Consider the following 19,261-nt stretch of genomic DNA (forward strand, 5'->3'; position numbering starts at 1 on the left):
GTTCGGACGTCCGACAGGAGGTCTCGGACGTCCGACAGGCCAACGGCTAGTTTTGACAGCATTTAATATTTGACCGTTGGAGAGCCTTTTGAAGCCATTTCTCACCTTCTATAAACACCCCAAAGCACAAGAAGACAAGTGACTTTTGCCAACACAAAATACAAGCTTACAAGTGAGATTTTTGAGTAGAAAGATTCTTTGTTGGTTGTACAAGGGGTTGGGAAAGTTGGGTTGTGAGGTTGCTCAAGTGAAAACCTTGGTGAAGGTGAACCTATCACTTGGAGTGGTAAAACCTTGGTGAAGGTTGCCTCATTTGTATAAAATAGTTCTTAATTGGGTGAGTGATCTTTCAAGTGTAGATTGTTGAGGGTTAACTAGAATTGTTGTAAAACTCCTTGGCTCAACCAAAGAGTGTTTGGGGTGAGGAAGGAGTGAACCTTCACTTGTACATCTTGGTTAGCATCGCCATCAATTGAAGAGGCTATTGGATTGATATTTGGTTTGCATTTCTTATCTTTTCTCTTTAATTAAGTTTTCTTTATTGTGCTTAAATTTGATATATCTTTGTGTATCATTGTGAAATTGTTTGTACTCATTGGGTTGCACCGGGCACTTACAATGTACATTTTGCATTTTCTGTTAGGAAACTCTCTGATGCGCCAAAGCGCAAAAAAAGAAATCCTCATTGCTTCCAATTTCGTGCCTTGGACTGCACGCAAAAGACCATCCATTATTATCTGCTGTTGAGCAACCAACAAATGTTCTTGGATCTTCCCAAGTTCATGTATGGCCGAAGATGAGCGAAAAAAATGCATAGAAATCCAACATATACTCTTTGATGATCAACGTAGAAGACCGTCTTCATCCTCAGATGCAGGGCCCTCAAATTGATCTTCCTCAAGTGATGATAAAAGTCAACGGCCCAACAGGCCCAAAACTTATGGGGAGGGGAAGACCTGAAGAGGTCAAAGAAAAATCGAAGAGGATTGAACCACCTACCGATCCAAACGAGTGCACTACGCACTCGTTTAGTAGTGCACTTTTCTGGAAGCCACTTGAAGTGGCTTGCTACATTTTGTGGCCAATGGTGAGAGGCAGGGTTTGATTCCCTGACCTTATACCTCATCAACTTTGGTGGTAGAGTGTCTCAAAACGACATAAATCTTTTGCTTCAGCTTTTAGGTTATCTACGTGTATACTTGGGCTTAATCACACTTTCCAATGCGAACATGACCTGTCTTTAAAGTTTTGATGTGGAACTCAGTAACTTTATTACTGGCATTATTTTTTAAATGCACAATCAAAGGCGTCAAGTTTTTGCTGTATCAAACCGAGCTGCTCATGATAAAAAAACTTGACTTGGACTCGGGTTGATCGAGTTCGAGTCGAATTCAAGTAGCTCGATATGTTGAGCAAATCGTATTCGAGTATCCAAATGGAATGTTCAAAAGTTTGTCAAATTTTATCTAGTTTTTTAAATTTTAATTCTCTAATATATTATTATTATGAAATTATCCTTATGCTCAAAAGAGTGGTTGAAGTTACAAAATATTTCAGGTTGTATGAAATTTTTTAAAGGGTAATAATGTCTTTTAGCTCAAAATTTGTAAAAAAAAAAATGAAAATTTCTGACTCGAACTCGATAAGGCTCGCATTGACTCAAACCAATGCGAGTCGAGCACGAGTTCTGTGCGCAACCATCGAGTTCGAGCTCGTGTATGACAATACTCGATTTCGATTCAATTTGATTGCATCCCTAATCGGAATCCCGTTTTTCAAAGGGCATCCTTAGCTCCAAATACGGATTATAATACTCCTATCTATGATTTGTTTTTCCGTAAAAATTCGATAACGTGAGGGAACCAATCGTAAAGGCCTAATTGTGGATTTGTTTGACAAAACTAAAGAGATTAGGCGCTGTTGCGAATGACTATTGAGTGCATCTAACTGATCACGTTTTTAGTTTTCAGGTAGGTAGTCTTATGAAGGTGCTTCGATTCGTGCTTAGTTTTCGAGTAGATGTTAGTTAATTTTTTTTCCGTCCATTGACAGATCTAAATTCTAAGCTCAGACCAAATGAAAATATAAAAAAGAAAAAACTGGATTTCCAAAATTATGATACAAAAAATTACTCGAAATAACAAGAGGAGAACGACTATAATAACTAGGATTAATCTTTCCTACACTGACAGTGTATACACTATCAGCATTGGATGAATAACAACTAGACAAAATTTGAATTTGAAATTCAACTTTTGCACACATATCATGAATTAAACGGTAATAGTGTATACAGTGTTAGTATATATAAGATTTACTCTAAATATTATTGAAAGTCAAACCCCTTAAAGAGAAATAAATTCTTGAGTCAGGTTCAGCTCCAGAAAATACTTAGAATTAATCTTATATACACTATCACCATTAGATATATGATACACGTGCAAAATTTGCTCATGTATTATCCATCCAACCATGATAGTGTATATAAAATTTACTCAAATACTTAATGGATGGCTATTTATCTTTCAAATGGGCTTCACTCATAAAAGTAACAAAAAAGTGTACCTAGATCATAAATAAGCAAAACAATGATGGAGTCAGCAGCTGCGAGTTATGATTCCCAACAGCCTCTGAAAGAAAGATGAAAAGTAGCAGCGGTGGAAACACTCCTCCTCTTCCAGGAGGCTTTATCCATAAAGGGTAAGATGACCCGGCTAAACACCAAATATTTACCATAACAAGTATATGCCATATGGGCCTATGGGGCCTCTGGGAAAGAGTACTAAAGTGTGGCGGAGTAAAAGTCAATCCCACATGCAGTCCAAGAACAAGTATTCAATAACGAACTAACAAAGGCCCTCCTATTCATTCATGAAAGGTTCAATCTAGATCCGGTACACAAACAAAATCACTACTCAAAAGCCGTGCAAAAAGGACCATACCCCAACTCATCATGCATCCATACTGTTCAAGAATTCTGTATCATCAGGTTATACATATTTATTTAAAGATTTACCCCCACTTCGGAGTTGAGGGGGGAAAGGAAAGAAGAAGCAAAATCAAGTAACGAGAGAAGAAGATAGTATACAAAGAAAAAGTTATAGTTTTATATTTTGGCACTGTAACAAATTTTTTATAGTATTAACAATTATGAATATATGCCACATGTGCATGATTTAACAGCAGTATATATATTTCTTGTATGATTGAATTTTTTTTTTATATGCATTAATTGTTAGCGTTAAAAAGGTTTTTTTTTGGTGGTTGTTGGTTCCAAGCCACTATTGTCTTGACTTCCAGATTTTTACCATCCAACCAAAGGGCTGGTGCATAATGATTCAACCTCAAAATGTATGAATGTTATGATTGATTCTGCTAGCTAAGTGTTTCCTGGGATTGAAAAGTCAGAAGAGTTACACGTATACTCCCATTCTGAGCTTGTCCGAAGCCAAATCCTCAGCAATTCCAGAGCTCTAGCATATAGAAACGGAACGGGGCTCGTAATCAAAGCCAAATCCATCGATTCAGTGACCAATAATCAAGACTGACTACGACTGAGAAGGCTACTTGATTGACAAAAAAAATGACCATGTGAGTCTGTACTTTGTACTGCCAGGGCCAGCAGGTGAAGGGAGGATAATGGGGTACTGATTGCCACATCCCCAGTAAAGGCGTTGAATTGCAGTAAAGCTATAAAAAACATGAAAAAACAAAACTAAAAAAGAAAAACCTGCTAAAGAAGGTGTGGTGGGGGTTGGGTGACAGAGGTTTCATTGCTGCACAGCCTACTACTCCCCATGTAAATTTAAGTCCATGACTCTCACTCCATTATTTCTGCTTTGAGCCAGTGACAGTGTGCAACTCAGAGATATAACTTCACTGGTCTATAATGCGGACAAACATGACTGGCGCGCTGGAAATATGATTGGCAAATCTGAAAGTTTCCACACACACAAGAAAAGAACCGGAAGGAGTCTTATATTGCAGCAAGCTGTGCGGCAAAAATCAACAAATACTTTAAATGAATAGAGCCAGTTTTAATTCATCCGAGGACAAGAACAAAGTACAAAAGATGCAGGCACAAGAGAAAGCCAACTCAGATCCCGTCAATTCTGCATTATTTTGCCACTCTCCAGTTAACGATAGATAAATCCCAAACAAAAAAAAAAAAAAAGAAGCAACTTTCTACTGTTCCAAGAATAAGGAAAAGATGAAAGACGGGATCTTAGATAAAACCCTTGAAAATAGAAGGCCACAGAATTATGAGCACCAGGAGGCACATTTAGTTACAGGAATGTTTACAAAATTGTAAAACCAGTCCCCCTCTCGAGATATGAGGTACGGAGATCCAGATGATAACAAATTTTTGGTCAATCAAAAAATGTCTGAAGAAACAACCTAAACCAAGGCCACATATCAGAGATCCATAGGTTTTGAGTAATCAATGGAGAAAATTCTCTCAACAACCCATGACAGCACAGTTGTAAACAAAGACCCCAGCATGCTCCTTCACACCAAGGACCTTCCAATCCAAAGTGCCGTTCTTGGCCCCCGATGTTGGACTCCAAGAATTCAGCACAATTGCTTCACCTTCTGGGCCCCTTTGACCACCCACAACAAGAAGTTCTTTCCCACAGGCCTTGAAAGCTAGACCCCAACCGTTTGAAGAATCAGCCCTGACTGGGAGTCTTCCTAACACATCCCAAGAGTTCTTTTCCTTGTCATATTTCTTTACCATATTGGTTAGATACTCAACCGCATAAAGCTGGTTGTTAACAACTGCAACAAGAGGTGGTGCCTGGGCAGCTCTATTAACAGTTGGATACATGCCTTCTATTTCCTTCCACTTCCTAGTCTTAAGATCAAACTCCTCCCCACAAGTCAAGGAGTCAGTTGGACTACTCATCCCACCAATCACGTAGAATTTTCCATCCATGAAAAAACCAGAGCAAAGCCGTCGCGGACAGTGCATGTTTGGCAACATCTCCCACCTGCCGGTGGCAGAATTATAAAGCTCTGCAGATTTCAGTATGTTACCGTTCTTATCGCTCCCCCCTGCAACAATAGCGATCGAACCAAGACTACTAGATCCAAATAAACACCGAGGATGGTTCATCCCTTCACACTTCACCCAGTCACGATGAACCAAACTATACTTCCAAATAGCAAATTCAAACAACTCATGACCGAAAACCAGCAATTCACTCCCCACAGCTAATGACTCCTTATCGGCATAATTAAAACAGTCATCACAGGGAATTTTAGGCAACCTCATCCATCTGTTTTTAAAGGGATCGAATGCCTCCCATCCCCTTGGATCACATACCAAATACACCCAATGCTCCACAACGCCCAACTGCCTCCGCAGCTCATATAGGTCTCCACTTTTAATTAGCTTATTAAACCTCGCATTTAGGCAAGACAATGAGGAATAATCTGATCTGCATGCCCAAGCAAGACATGTCAATGCAACATCATCATGTAGACCAGGGAGAAAAGAATCATTTGATCCAAAGTTACCCTGATCATCATCACCTACTCCTGACCTCACTGCCACTTCTCCTCCTTTTATTCCCCCCACCAAACAATCAGAATTCAACTTATTCATCTTATACGAAGAAGTCAGCAATTTCTTCAACTTCTGTGTTTCTAAAACCATGATATCCTATCCCGGACCAATTAGAAAAGCAATGAAAAAGAAATCTTGAATCCGCAACTTTGTCAAACAGCCATATTTTTAACCACTTCTCTCTATCTTTCCATCCTGTCCATCAATTCAAGAAACTCAAAAACTGAAGACCCCGTACGGAAAATCCACACCCCGTGTTGATATAACGCCTATATGCCAACTTTATCAGCTGAATAGTGAAACACCAAATCAGCTACTCCATTAATTGCTCGAATTTTCACCAGTTTTCACTTCCTTGAAATCGTATCCATCAATTAAACAACCTCAAAAACTGAACACCTCATATGAAAAGTCCGCACCCCTCTTCAAGTAACACCTATATTTCAACTTTTATCATACAAAAATACCAATCCCATATAAACAAAAGCACCAATTTAAGCCAAAAAAATCCGATAAAAATTTAATCTTTAACCAACACTTCCACAATTTTCATTATTTTCTCAGCCGTTTTCCTCAGAAAGATAACTTGCAACGACTTTGATGGCAAGTTACCAGACAAATAAATACCAGAAAGAGAAAAGTAAATAAATTTGGATTCGAACCGGGTTTCAGCGGAGATGTTCGGATCTCGCCGGAAAGTTGACGCATCTACGCCGGAGAAAAGTCAGAGCCTGAGGAAGGAGATTTCACTGCCCAACAAAAATCGTAATAAATGTTTTTCTGAGGTTGGAAAGGCCGGTAATTGATTCCCGGTGAACATTTTACCAGAGACACACTATCTGGTGCGTGCCTATGTGTTAGAGAGGGATAGAAAAAGCGGAAGCGGTTATTTGACAGAGAGAGACAGAGAGAGAGAGTGAGTGAGGGCAGGCGAGAAGTGGAGTTTAGTGAATGAGAGACCCAAAGAGAAAAGTATCTCCCTTTGCGATGCTAGTCCCTGATTAGTTAGATAGTTTTTTTTTCTGCCCGGAAATTCACATATTATTCTACATTTTTCCAGTTCAAGTTCCCCACTTTTTGGTTGTACTTGTACTTTGTCGAGTACATTTATCAGATTTTGTTCATCATTAATGAAGTTATTTGCTAGCTCTCTTTTATTTGAAGTGAGACCAGAATTCTAAAATCTAGCAAAGCATGGGGGGCTTTGACTATTTATCTCATCTATACAATATATTAGTATTATCATTGCTTGCTGGCTGGCGTGTCTTCTTCGACAAAACATAATATACAACAGAACGAGTTAGCAATTGGTTTCAACTCAAAAATTAACGCATGGTTTATGGCTTTGTAGCTAATTTTTAAGGGTAATCTAACTTTTTAGGTTGTGGATTTACATATACCGATGGAAAATATGGAGGTTCTTATCATGTTAAAATGACGATTAGCGGACAGATCTCATACACTTGGCTTTTGAAGCGGTTTTTTCCCCTTGAAAGTGGAAATATTTTTACAATGTTTGACCAATTCGAATTACTCAGTAAATAGATTAGAAGAAAGAAGAAGCAGCATTTTTTAGCCTCGCTTTCGGAAAAAAATTAATAATAGATGAAGTGGTCAGCAAACAAGTTTGACCCTTGTTGCCTTTTTCTCACCATGTGGGTGGACAAAGGCAAAGTGTCAAAGGCAAATCAATCTCTAAGAAGGGTAAACATGGGCTAAGCATATTGATGATTAGAATTAGAGCTGGTCAAACACGGTGGCTAAGCATATACTATTAGTTTTATACATATATAATATGATTAAAGCAATTTGTCATATTCATGCTACTCCTACTAATTTGCCAGTTAACAATTGTCTTCTACTGGTTGTTCACAGTTTTGATTACTCTGACAATTTGCAACTGATGAACATATTTGCCATCAGCAAGAGGTTTTGGTCCTAAATTACGATACAGTAGGTTATACAAATGTATCGTTGTTGCTGACCAAAAAAAAAAAAAGAAATTTTGGCTCACAGAAGAAAACCAAAAAAAAATTTAAAATTCCATTCCAATAATGAGTTAGTCTTTGGATGGCATGAGTTGGACTAACACACAGTTTGTAGTGCACTAATGTATTGTACAGGTCTTATGAGTTGGTTCATGTGGTCGAAGGTAGCTTAGGTGTTTGTCATTGTAATAATTTTTGTATCAAAAAATAAAAAGTAAAAGGTCAATTTGAATTCTTGCCTGAAAGAAATATATCCAATTCAAGCATTTAAATTATGTAATAATTTGCTTGAAAAAAAATTTACGTACAATAATAAAAAAATAATAATGTCAATCCATACGGCAAAGTGAATGGGCAAAAAAAAAAAACGTGGCTGGCTGATGTTGAGCGTCCTTATTAATTTCCTGGCTGGATCAAACAGTAAAAGTACAAGTCCTGCAGCAGCAATCAACTTCGGTTTGGCATCTACCTGTCTGCGTCTGGTTTTCCTTGCTTTTCAGGTCAGTTTTTTTTTTATTCACATTCACCAATTAAGATCTTGCCAAAAAGAAAAAAAAAATAAAATCAATTACAGGATGGATATTTGCACTTCATTTTTTGTTATTTACGCTGTTACTATTTATTTTATCGTATAATTTAATAAATAAAAATTATAAAATTAAAATGATAACGGAAATGTAATTAACAAAAATGGGAATACGAATTGCTTTCTTTCCCTTACGGAATGACGTGAAAAGTACTACTATGGTAAATCCACAAGACGGGCTGGCTATATAATGTGTTTTTTTAAATAAAATAAAATAAAATAAAATAAAATTCATAATCGATAAGTATATTGTAGGAATAGCAGTAAAACAATCAAAACTTGTTGATGGTTCAATGGGTTAAAATATTCGTAGATCCTCTTGCAGCCAAAGTAATACAAACACGTACGTACGTACAATTCCATTCATTGCTTTCACCTCTCACCTTTGATGTTTTTATTCTCTTTTATGAATTACGAGAAAAGTGGCCCTTTGTACTTAGCCCAGAAAGCATCAAGAATTCGTTGCTACCTAATCACATCAAGAAAAAGAAAGAAAGAAAGAAAGAAACACAATCACCACTGAGAGATAAAATATATATAAAGCACTTGAAAGGAAGAAGAAAAAACTTTGGTTACTTGTCCCTGTCAGCACATGTTTATGCTCCAAAATAAAAACAGAAGTATAATGCAAGCTTCCATAATAGCTCAGGCTACCTTGTCAACTCATCAATAATATCAACTTATCCTCCATGTCCTCCTAAGCCGTACTTGTTGGAATATATAGTAATAGGCTTTTAACATGACAAAGGATGGTTAATTTAGCTGATTTACTAAGGCTCCGTTTGATAACACTGAATCTGAATTCTGAATTCTGAACTCTGAAATAATTAATTTGCTGAATTTTAAGCACTGAAAAGAGATATATGAATATCTGAATCTTAATGCTGAATCTATTTATACTGTTTGATAAATATTCATAACTTAATGCTTAAGAAACTAAATTGTACAATTTTGCCATTCTATCTTTTAATCCAAAAAGGAAATAGAACCTATGATTTAATTAATTTAAAATTGTTAGGTATGAAAATGACAATGATTGTGAAGAGCAATGCATACAATGACAATATTTCTTTGTGTGGGAAAAGGGTATGGTTTCATCGTTTTGAAAATAGGAAAACGAGCTTTTAATACTCCAAAATCACGTTCAATTACATTTCTCAATCTTGCATGTGCTTGGTTAAAGCGTTATTCTTTTGATCTTGGACGAGAAGCATTTCGAAAATCAGACAACCAATATCTAATATTTCGATATGGTGTCATAAAGCCACGTGTGTGTGGATAAGTTGCATCACATAAATAATATTTATCTGCACAAAAAAAAATATATATCAAAATATAAATGTTTGTGGATGAAAATTACTGCAAAAAAATACTATTGTTAAAAAATTTTTTTGAATAGAGAATATCAGGTTGTTTTGTTTAATTAGATAAGGATTTTAAATAGGAAATATTAGGTTGTTTAATTAGATAAGGATTTTGAATGTAATGAACAAACAGGGACATATTTGGTAGATAAGATAAAGTAGTTGAAGTAAATCTCTTAATTCTTATCAAATTAAGCATTCAGCTACGATTCTTGTGCTGAAAAAAATACATACAAATTCAGTACCACTTAATAAGTTCAGCAGGTGAATTTTTATTTATCAAACACCCACAACATCTGAATGTCTGAATGAATTCAGTTTCAGCACTTTTTTATGTTATCAAACGGGCACTAAGATTATTATTGACATTTTCTATCGTAATCATATCAGGAAAACAAATGATGCAATTTATATTGATGGGTGGGAGCAATAGATAATCGCATCTGATGCAAAATTTAAGGGTAAAACAAGAAATTTCGCCATCTATCTTAGAATTTTGATTGTGACCCAAAAAACCAAATTTTTTCTTTTTGGGTTTAGATATTATTGTAACCAAACACTTGTTGGATGATTAGACTATTCAAATGAGGTGATGCCATTGCTTATGAAAGACATGCAGGCAGATAACGTCTGAAGAGTCAAAAATTGCTGTGGAAGATGAGAACAAAATCCTTGCGACAGCATATTAATGGCAAAGCTGGCTCGCCTCATGCTCCTGCTGCAACCGCAAAACACGCGGTTGATGAGGATGCCGTAATTTTGTTTGTTTCTTTATTTGTTTTGTTAGGCATTCTGTCATTGGCGCAAGCATTCATTGTGTGCAAGCAAGATCCTTCTGGACGAGCCTGAGGTCCGATGCCGTCGGCGCGGCTCACCTGCAACGCAAGAAAAATTTGTGCTCCGATGCTTAAATCAGATATTATTATTCAGATTAAAATGAGGCCGGTAAGGCTGGATAGCATTGCATAAACGGAATAAATAAGGGGTCAATTGGACGCAATTAATTTAGGTTACAATTACGGGCAAAGGAGCAAAGTGGGTTTTACCTTAGAATCAATGAAGACAAGGCATGGAATGGAACAAACTTAAAGCAGGGATGGGACAGGTTCATGGCGGCTATAAAAAACTACATGCGGTGCTTTCGAAGTCCCGAGCCAAAATCTTTTACCTGCTGTTTGGTAAGGGAGAATCACCACTATGGAATGGGTTTCAAGCTCGACACACCCATACATACGTGATGATTGGTTGACATCTATCACTATGGGACACCCAAAAGTGCTCCCATCATTCCCGAATTTCTCAACATGAACGAAAACATGACAAAGCCAAGCTCTTGCTGATTGAAAAAAAACTCCCATCATTCTCTCTGTCTGCAACCCTCATTTATATCTCCTCTCCTCTCTCGTCTTCTCTTTTTCCCTTCCCATAAGCCACAGAAAGTGGCCCTCATTTACTGGGTTTATGTCGATTTTGTTGTAAAATTATGAAATCAGAAGAAAGATTAGAGGAAGAGAGAGAAATGGAGGTTGGTGAGGTTCCTATGCAGATGCACAGCTACTACCAAGCATCAGTTTTTTGTCAAAGGGAATCCCCAAAAAGCCATTACTATTAATGGGTCATAGACATTGCCATTGCTGAGTCTGAACCAAGCGGGTAACTATTTTCCTACAGTGGGAATACTTGTGCTTGCAAAGGGAACCAACCATTTTTTGATTTATTTCATCTATTCCATGCCCGGAATAGGGAAGGGTACATCTTACACCACGATTTTGAATTAGAAGAGAGATTTTAAGAAATGACGGATCTATTCACTCTATCAATAACCAAGCCGGATCTGGTGTATTATAAAGGATTTGCCTTTTTTATTGATGATTCCTACGGATTGGATCAAAAACAATTCTTGAATAAGGTATTCAACTCCAGGGATGAATCCAAAAAAAAATCTTTATTGGTTCTACCATTCACTTCTCTGTCAAACTTCCCCTATGATACTTGACTTGCTAGTTTACTGGGCAGATAGTGCTAAGAGTGCTTGAAAAGCAGCAGTTGAAGGCACTTGATGTGAATGAAAAGCAGCATTAGATGTGGGACGTTGAAACATCCACCGGTCACGTTGTAAACAGCAAGTCAACTCACTAAGCTCCTAATAGCATTTCTATTGAACTTGCATGGCTAATAATACGGCAGGAAGATTGGGAGCTGATGAACGCAAGGAATTATCAGAAAAGAAAAAGATGTTATAAACGTGATAGCTCTCTACAAAACAAAGCAAGTCTAAAAGAGACTCTCACTGCCTCTCATCTCTATACTGCGATGCCTCGCATACATAAAACTGCATTCATTCATTCAGTTTTCGCAAGTCACCTCCTTGACTGGAGAAAGGGACCAAAAACTCTACTGCTATACAAAAATGGAAAGCCTCATCAAGCGAGAAGATCCACTGCGCTCCCATTAGAGACTTCTTCTTTTGATCTGCTGTTCCTTTTGCACCAACATAAATAACGAGGAATAGGCCCTCCTTCACCAATCACCCATGCATGCTCAGAAACAGCCTCTAGTGTCATCCTCCGTTCGGGGTCTGCAGAGACAATTTCTATAAGAAAGAATACAAGGGCCAAGAATTTCGTGTACAGGCTGAGAATGAAGAGAGAGCACAAGAAGGGAATGGCAGTATGCGTGCGGAAATCAACTTCTGAGCATCATCAGCTAATCAAAGACGTGAGACAAACCTTTGCAGAGAAGCCCCTCAATTAAGTCCTTCAGCAGGGGATTCATTCCATCAGGGAGATACAAGGGGTTATTAACGATCTGCGAAAAGAGTACAAATCCCCAATTACAAACAGCTACAGAAACCAGCAAATGAACAAGGCATAAAAAGAATAACAAGCATTCCTGTTCTTTACAGGACATTTATACATAAGTGAGGAGGCAGTGGGACTACTGAATACCTTATCATACGTGTCCTGAAGGGTGTCCCCAAGAAATGGATACCTTCCCAACACCATGCAATATAATGTAACCCCAACTGCCCACGTGTCAGCAGCTTTGCCATGATAGGTTGAACCTGATAATTATATATATATAAAAAAATGACATGACTATATTGGGCAAAGTACTTCTGTAAATATACAGAAGTGAAGTCTCAGGTCTAGCATACTTTCAACATCAGTCATATAACTACCTAAACAGCACTCTGGTGCGGTAAAAACAGGAGTCCCAGGAGAGCGGCGAAGTTCATCGTTATCATCCTAAGAGTAAAAGCAGAATAAGAGAACATCACATACCAAAATTAGGAGGCAAAGCTATAAAATAAAACAACAATCACAGCCATAGAAACAAACCCATTACAAAGTGCACACCGAATCGCTCACCAGGAGATCCTCACAATCCAACAAAATGGAGGCTTATTTCTAACAAAGGAAAGGTAACGCAGATGTGCCATAACAATAGAGGAAGACTATTTCTTGCTTTAGTGTTTGGCGATTTCATGGTTGAACGAAAAATTCTTGATCTATTTAATCTTTCTTAAGTTCCTTACTAAAAGGAATCTTTCTTCTATCAAGTAAGGATCAACCTTACGGTAACAATATCAGGAAAACAGCAGTGCATTACCTCAACAACCTGACTAACACTGAAATCACCAATCTTCACAGTCCCAGAAGCAGTTACCAAGAGATTATCAGGTTTAATATCACCATGCACTACATTCTGTGGAATTGGAATGAAATTAGTCCAAAACATTAGAACATTTTAATGTTGAGCAAACAAAATATAAAGACAGAAGCTTAGGTAAGCTGTGCATGAGTAAGACATCATAGGAGGAAAAAAATGGCCATTTTCTTCAGCAAAGTTATAGGTTCATAGCTAGGTGAGATGATTGGGAGAGCAATCAAGTTTAGAGGTTTCAATCTTACCAGAATCTTAGATGCAGGTAAGAATACCATAAACCATCCACAACCAGACAATACCTAAATGATCCAACTTGCAAGATTACTTAGGAGGTAATCTATAAGCCTAAGTTGCGTCCGTCAGAGGGGAAGAACTTATATTGTCTTCTAAGCAATGCAATACATGAAGCAGAACACAGGCTGTAAAATCAGGTAAAAGCCACAATAGGCAGGGGTAGTATCAGCACAAGCTAGGACACTACCGAGATAAAAATTTTTTGTGATTATAACAGACCTTATTCATGCAGCTACAATGGCTAATAGAACGCAAAAATGAAAATCCTGTCCCTTACAATGCTTGGTAGCGAAAAAAAAAAACTGAAAGATGAGCACCATCACTAAGAAGCTCTATTTCGGATGGCTTTGAGCTTAAATTACCACAGAAAAGATTAAGACCCACTTCAAGCACAATGGATTGGCAATGAAACATATTCACAAAGCACGTCAGAAAACAAATTATAAAAGATTCAGTTTTAGTGAAGAAGCCTTGGGTTAGCCCCCCAAAAAATAAAAAGTATTGCCACAAATCAGCAGTTGGGATTAGCAGTTGACCAAGTAATTTGTGCAACAGCAAGCATCACGGAAAAACTTTAACAAAAGAAAAAAAATTACTTCAACACAAGGGAAACATAACATTTTAATGGATTGGACCAGTTAGCTTAGAGTAAAGAAAGTGCACATATAAGATGAGTCAAAAAGGACAATCCTTCTCTTACATGTGCATGAAGATACATCAAACCACAAATTATATCTCGGAAATACTTCCGTGAGGTACTTTCTCCAAGACCACCAGGTGGGCCAGCACCTTCAAAGACCCATTTGCCTTCCACATACTCCAGAACTGAACAAGAAATAGATAGAAGTGGTCAACTAAACTACCCACACACTAAACGTTTGGAAATTCATAAAGGTAAAGCAAGATGAAGAGCAAGTGCTTTATTTCAGGAACATTGATCTGTTTTTTCTGTTTTCCTCCTTTTATTTCTTTTGTCCCTTTAAAAGGAGAGGGTTGGAGTGGCGTGGGGGGCAATATTGAAGAATACCCATGTAGAAGTGATCTGTGGTTGGGTCATCAATCACCTCAACAAGATTCACTATATTTGGATGGTTCAAGGTTTTCATTATCAAAACCTGCAGGGCGTAAGAATTGAAAGCATTAATTCATTATCCCAATAATCCGAAAATGGTGAACTAATTGAAATTCACTACTTCTTCAAGAAAGCAATATAAACATTAAAGCCACCAATGCACAATAAAAAGCAGACTCACAAATGCTCTATTCTATAGTTGACCGCAATTGCAAACTTCCACGTATGATACAAAACATAAGAAAGACTACCAACCTTCAGAAAGCTCATCATAATAGAATATAAATCAGAAATGCAATAGAATCATCCAAACTTCTGACTGTGACACTACAAAGTTAACCACAGAATTCAATAAAAGTACCTCGCGAAGGACATCACTCATAGCAGTTTCAAAAGGTCCAACCCTCAGCTTTAACAAATGAGACTTGTGAAAAGCCTGTGTTCAAAAGGAAAGAAAATTACTTATCTCCAGTATACCAGCTAAATTGTACCCATTCACCATTCCATCATTCATTTGATGTTACCATAACATTCAACAGATACCTAAAAGGACCATGCCTAATTTCTCTGTCTACATGGTTTGACATGAAACCCAAATGAACTAATTAGGTTCTGATTCTGGCTAAAACAAATTTTCAACGTTCAACCAATAGTAGAAGGCTCATCATACGAAGAATTGTCAAATCAATAGGCCTATCAAACATACCAAAGGCCTTTTGACAAATTAATGAAGTAAATGATTGAAAAAAATAAGCTACAAATTTGGCATAACATGCCAGTTCATTCAGAACATATTGCAAGAAACTACAAAAAAGTCTCCAAATTGTTCGAACAGTTCAGAAAACACAGCAGCAGGCATTACCTTTATCGCGTAATATATCCCATCAACACTGCTATGATAAAGAACCTGTGACATTTTGTTAGGCATAAGACCACAGAATCACTGATTAAATGCCTATGGGCATAGATGAGCAGTAGATATCAAGAAGAGTACGCTCACCACTTTGCCATAGCTTCCAGAACCAATCTTATATTCACGAACATATTCATTAATCATCTTGTTCCCATTTTCATCCTTAAAAGAAACCAACCATAGGATCAATTTATACTCGTAATATAGCAAAGATGAGCGCTAAATGCATTGACTTCCAAACCGTCATTTAGCTACTTACTTCAGACCGCACAAGTTTGTGGGTTTCCTTCACTGGAACTTCCCTGCAAATCAATGAATTTTGAAGTCTATACTTGAGAATCTCCTCAGATCGTCTGACCGGACTTTGCAAGTCACTATCATCCCCATTTCCAGTATCAGTTACATCACCATTATCAAACTCACCATCCTCCACTTCCATCTCTTGATCCAACAAGGATTCCTCTGAAGTGTAATTCCCAAAAACTCTAGGTCGCACAACTTTTTTCGGCTTTTTAGCAAAAGAAAAACCAAAACAACCACAGCAACCCATTTCCGTTGCTTCTGCAAGAGGATCTCTCTTGATGAACATGGCTAAGTTATTTCCACCCAATAATCTACAGCAAAACAAGTTTTCTGATCCAAACACCTGAAAAATGCCACATTGACAGATGAAGATGTTAACCTATCAATCAAGAACCACACAACCTATACCCAAACACACAAATTACTGCTACTAATTATGAAAGAAAGGGAAGGTGTTGATATTAACCTTATCAGAAAGTGATGTAATCTGGGCTTTGAAATGCCCAAAGGCAGACTGCTATAATAAAGGATGCCATTCAGAGAAATGATAGAAGCAATTGATCAAACTGATGCCATTCACATTCCACCCTGACATCTCAAACAGGAGATTGCAGCCCAAAATACTTCCTAAATCTCCTGTATTCAATAAAAAGTAACAAATTTTACTTTTTTGCTAGACATTACCAATGTTAGATAGATGCAAATCAACCACGACAAGTTCAAAGACAGCAACATACTATTAGATCATCCAATTCCAATTTCTCAATAATTGCAATCAGCAAGCAAAGCAAATTGTTTTTTCCCAAAAGGTTTTTTATACTTTATTCTCCAGCAAAAGGAAAAGTCCCATCAAGAGTCGCAGACGATGGTGTCAAATACAGATAAAAAAGTGCAGTTCGAGGTGGGGAAAAAATAAACCATATGAAGATCGAATTTTTACATACCGATTACCACAATGAATGAAGCATCTCAGCAAAACCCTCACTCCGAATTGAAGAAACAACCCAGCCGTTTACAATCCCGGAAGTTGAATTGTAACTGCCTTCGCAATTCAACAAATAAGAATATATGCTCCTGGCCACCGACTCGAAACTAATTAAATTATTGTATGAGTGAATCAAATAAGGAAATGAAAAAGATTCGATTTTGATAAATTATTGAGAAATTGCAGTTGATTTTGGAAAACCCTAAGAAATAGGAGGTAGAGAGGAGATTTAGGAGGGACGGAAGAGGGATGCACGGCGAGGATTTATCTGAGGCGAATTTCAAATCCCTTTGTCTTATATGGAAATAGGAGGCCAGGGAAGAGATCCGGACTTGGAAGCTTTGAAAGAAATGGAATTGGTATTTGGGGGGTGGAATGGGGAGGGAAAGTATTCAACTTTCCATTCACATAAATAAGCTTCGACTGAAAATTTGGTTGTTACGTGGCTGCTCCCCGGAGAGGTTTGGTGTGAGTTTGGTTTTGGGTTTAGACTTTGGAGTTCGGAAAATGGAAGAGATTGGAATGAAAGTGAGGGAAAGCTGAAAAAAGAGTACCGTAAATAGAGAATCAGATTCTTGCGTTTAGAGTCTGTGAAATGTTCATCAACTCACCGCTTTGCTTAAGAGCGCTAAGTACAAAATCTGTGGAATATAGGTAGGAGACCTTGTCAAAGATGCTGGCATTTGTCAAATGTTGGTTTTAGATTCCTGATGCTTCATGTGGTTCCAAAACAGCTGGAGTACCTTTTTTACAAAGGCAAGTTTGGCTGAGAAGAGAGATTTGAGATCCTTCATGACTATAGATTGAATGTTCAGTAGCATTTACTTCAAAATTTCAAAACACGTGTCAATGCAGCCTTTCTAGCTTAGATGGAGCGTGAGGAGCGAGAAATACACTGGGAAAAAGAAAGTAGGGCCCTCGGCGGGATTCAGATTTCAGGGTCGACAAGAGGAAAGCACTAGTTATAGGGACCATAAAAAAAAAGGGTGAGAATATATTTTGTTCACTTCTATGTGGACAATATTGGTATTTTAACAAATTTTGCCATGGCATCTAGAACTGCAAACGAATCGAACTACTACCGCATCGACTCAATCAAAATTTGACTTGAACTTGGCCAATATCGAGCATGAATCAACCAAATCAAGCTATTAAAATCGACCCGAGTATAAAGAAACTCAATTCGTTAATTCGTGAGTCAACTAATATTAAAATCGAGCTTAGTATAGAGAAACTCAATTTGTTAACCTGTGAGCCGATTCAATTATATATGTGTGTGTTTGTATGGTGATAAAATTGAGTTTGAATTTGATAAAATTGAGTCGAGACTCAGACTCAATTAAACCAAAGACTGACTTGATTTGTTTACGGACCTTATCATTATAACCTGCCTTAATGTGTGGGGGGCTCATTGGTTCAAATCAATTTGGAGAGATTCCTTATACTATATAATAATGAATTGTGGTCAAAGAGGATTTGAATTTTAACCGCATGGATAGGGGTTTTTTGATAATGCGGAATATTGTATAGTTTTTTTTTTTTTTTTAAGTTTTTGATACAACTGAGAGCAACAAGTGTTTAGGTATGTTTACTGAAATGCCCTCATTTTTGTACATTTAAAGTTTTGATTAATGTAGACATCTGGGTATTTCTGAAATATGAAATTATTTTGCAAGCGTTTTTGCATCGAGTACAACTCATATAAACTTATGTGTTGGTATAATTATTGAAATGGTGTTATAGACATATTTAATTTAAGTGCGACTTTTATTGTGCAATTAATACAAAAATATATTAACACATTGCTATAACTAATCGTTGGAGGGTACTCCTTTGTTTGAAATAACTTTTGTCTTCTCTTGAGCGATTTTCAACTCATATCTGTAAAGTTCTTTTGGAAATGATAAAATTATAAAAGTATTGATAAAATAAAGTGTACAAGTGTGTGCTACAATTAAAATGTACTATTATTAGTTTTGTCATATTTGATGACTATTTCTTTCTAAAATATACTATTATTTGTCAAATAAAAAATTCTCTTTAATCATAGGCATCAAACATCTGCGCGCGATGCGCGGGCGCTCCTCCTCTAGTAATGCAAATATTAGTAGTATTAGAAAGGTTAGGACAATGAACCACCGGCCTAATCTATATCTATATCTATATAAATTTGAGAAGGGATTTTTAGCAACAAGCCTCCACGAATTTTCCCACTATCAATTCTATTTTTCTAGCATTTCACATTTAATTTAATTTATAAAATATATTCCTCTCAACTTCCATATCTACTTTTCACATTTGAAATTGTTGGTTACTTTTTAAAATATTTTCATTTCAAATTGTTGGTTAATATGCATATTATCCTATTTGAACTTCAATCCATCACGTTTCCGATTGTCTTGCGTTATTTATGATTCTACAACAATTAAAACTTCTATAAGACCATAAGAAGAGATAACAAATATAACATCTTTTCATGCTTTCTTATTAATTTAAATAAGTAAGATTATTTACACTC

At 36.9% G+C, this 19,261-nt stretch overlaps 2 protein-coding genes and 1 long non-coding RNA gene across 8 annotated transcripts; all 3 read right to left on the reverse strand.

Annotated features, from left to right (window-relative positions):
• Nucleotides 1–4,200: 4,200 nt before the first annotated feature.
• LOC113742427 (F-box/kelch-repeat protein At5g60570-like) lies at nucleotides 4,201–6,518 on the reverse strand. Its single transcript, XM_072077144.1, has 2 exons — nucleotides 6,232–6,518; nucleotides 4,201–6,005 (listed from the first exon to the last, which is right to left on the reverse strand). Exon 2 carries the CDS (start codon nucleotides 5,657–5,659, stop codon nucleotides 4,460–4,462), a length of 1,200 nt encoding a protein of 399 aa, XP_071933245.1. The 5' UTR covers nucleotides 5,660–6,005; nucleotides 6,232–6,518; the 3' UTR covers nucleotides 4,201–4,459.
• A 3,375-nt stretch (nucleotides 6,519–9,893) lies between these two features.
• LOC140035780 (uncharacterized) lies at nucleotides 9,894–11,167 on the reverse strand. Its single transcript, XR_011839722.1, has 2 exons — nucleotides 10,554–11,167; nucleotides 9,894–10,382 (listed from the first exon to the last, which is right to left on the reverse strand). It is a non-coding gene; the product is annotated as an uncharacterized lncRNA (long non-coding RNA).
• A 556-nt stretch (nucleotides 11,168–11,723) lies between these two features.
• On the reverse strand, nucleotides 11,724–17,580 carry LOC113727791 (serine/threonine-protein kinase GRIK2-like). Of its 6 annotated transcripts, none has more exons than XM_072077150.1 (14): nucleotides 17,355–17,577; nucleotides 16,703–16,850; nucleotides 16,225–16,394; nucleotides 15,715–16,101; nucleotides 15,543–15,617; nucleotides 15,405–15,449; nucleotides 14,904–14,978; nucleotides 14,498–14,585; nucleotides 14,171–14,295; nucleotides 13,120–13,215; nucleotides 12,689–12,755; nucleotides 12,456–12,571; nucleotides 12,237–12,315; nucleotides 11,724–12,085 (listed from the first exon to the last, which is right to left on the reverse strand). In XM_072077150.1, the coding sequence occupies exons 4-14, from the start codon at nucleotides 16,042–16,044 to the stop codon at nucleotides 11,931–11,933; spliced, it is 1,251 nt and encodes a 416-aa protein (XP_071933251.1). In that variant the 5' UTR covers nucleotides 16,045–16,101; nucleotides 16,225–16,394; nucleotides 16,703–16,850; nucleotides 17,355–17,577; the 3' UTR covers nucleotides 11,724–11,930. The 6 variants fall into 6 exon arrangements, with proteins under 6 accessions (XP_071933251.1, XP_071933250.1, XP_027107954.1 ...); XM_072077149.1 differs by having other exon boundaries at nucleotides 17,298–17,577; XM_027252153.2 differs by having other exon boundaries at nucleotides 16,703–17,579.
• Between the last annotated feature and the right edge of the window lie 1,681 nt (nucleotides 17,581–19,261).

The sequence above is a fragment of the Coffea arabica genome, chromosome 1c, assembly GCF_036785885.1.
Source record: "Coffea arabica cultivar ET-39 chromosome 1c, Coffea Arabica ET-39 HiFi, whole genome shotgun sequence".
NCBI classification, from domain to species: domain Eukaryota; kingdom Viridiplantae; phylum Streptophyta; class Magnoliopsida; order Gentianales; family Rubiaceae; genus Coffea; species Coffea arabica.

Excerpts from the sequence above, each read along its gene's own strand:
- LOC113742427 (XM_072077144.1), bottom strand. The coding sequence starts at position 5,659 with ATGGTTTTAGAAACACAGAAGTTGAAGAAATTGCTGACTTCTTCGTAT.
- LOC113727791 (XM_072077151.1), bottom strand. The coding sequence starts at position 16,044 with ATGTTCATCAAGAGAGATCCTCTTGCAGAAGCAACGGAAATGGGTTGC. Across the intron at positions 15,450-15,542 it reads CTGGAAGCTATGGCAAAGTG|GTTCTTTATCATAGCAGTGT; the intron begins GTGAGCGTACTC and ends AAAATGTCACAG. Across the intron at positions 12,086-12,236 it reads TGAGGGGCTTCTCTGCAAAG|ACCCCGAACGGAGGATGACA; the intron begins GTTTGTCTCACG and ends TTGTCTCTGCAG.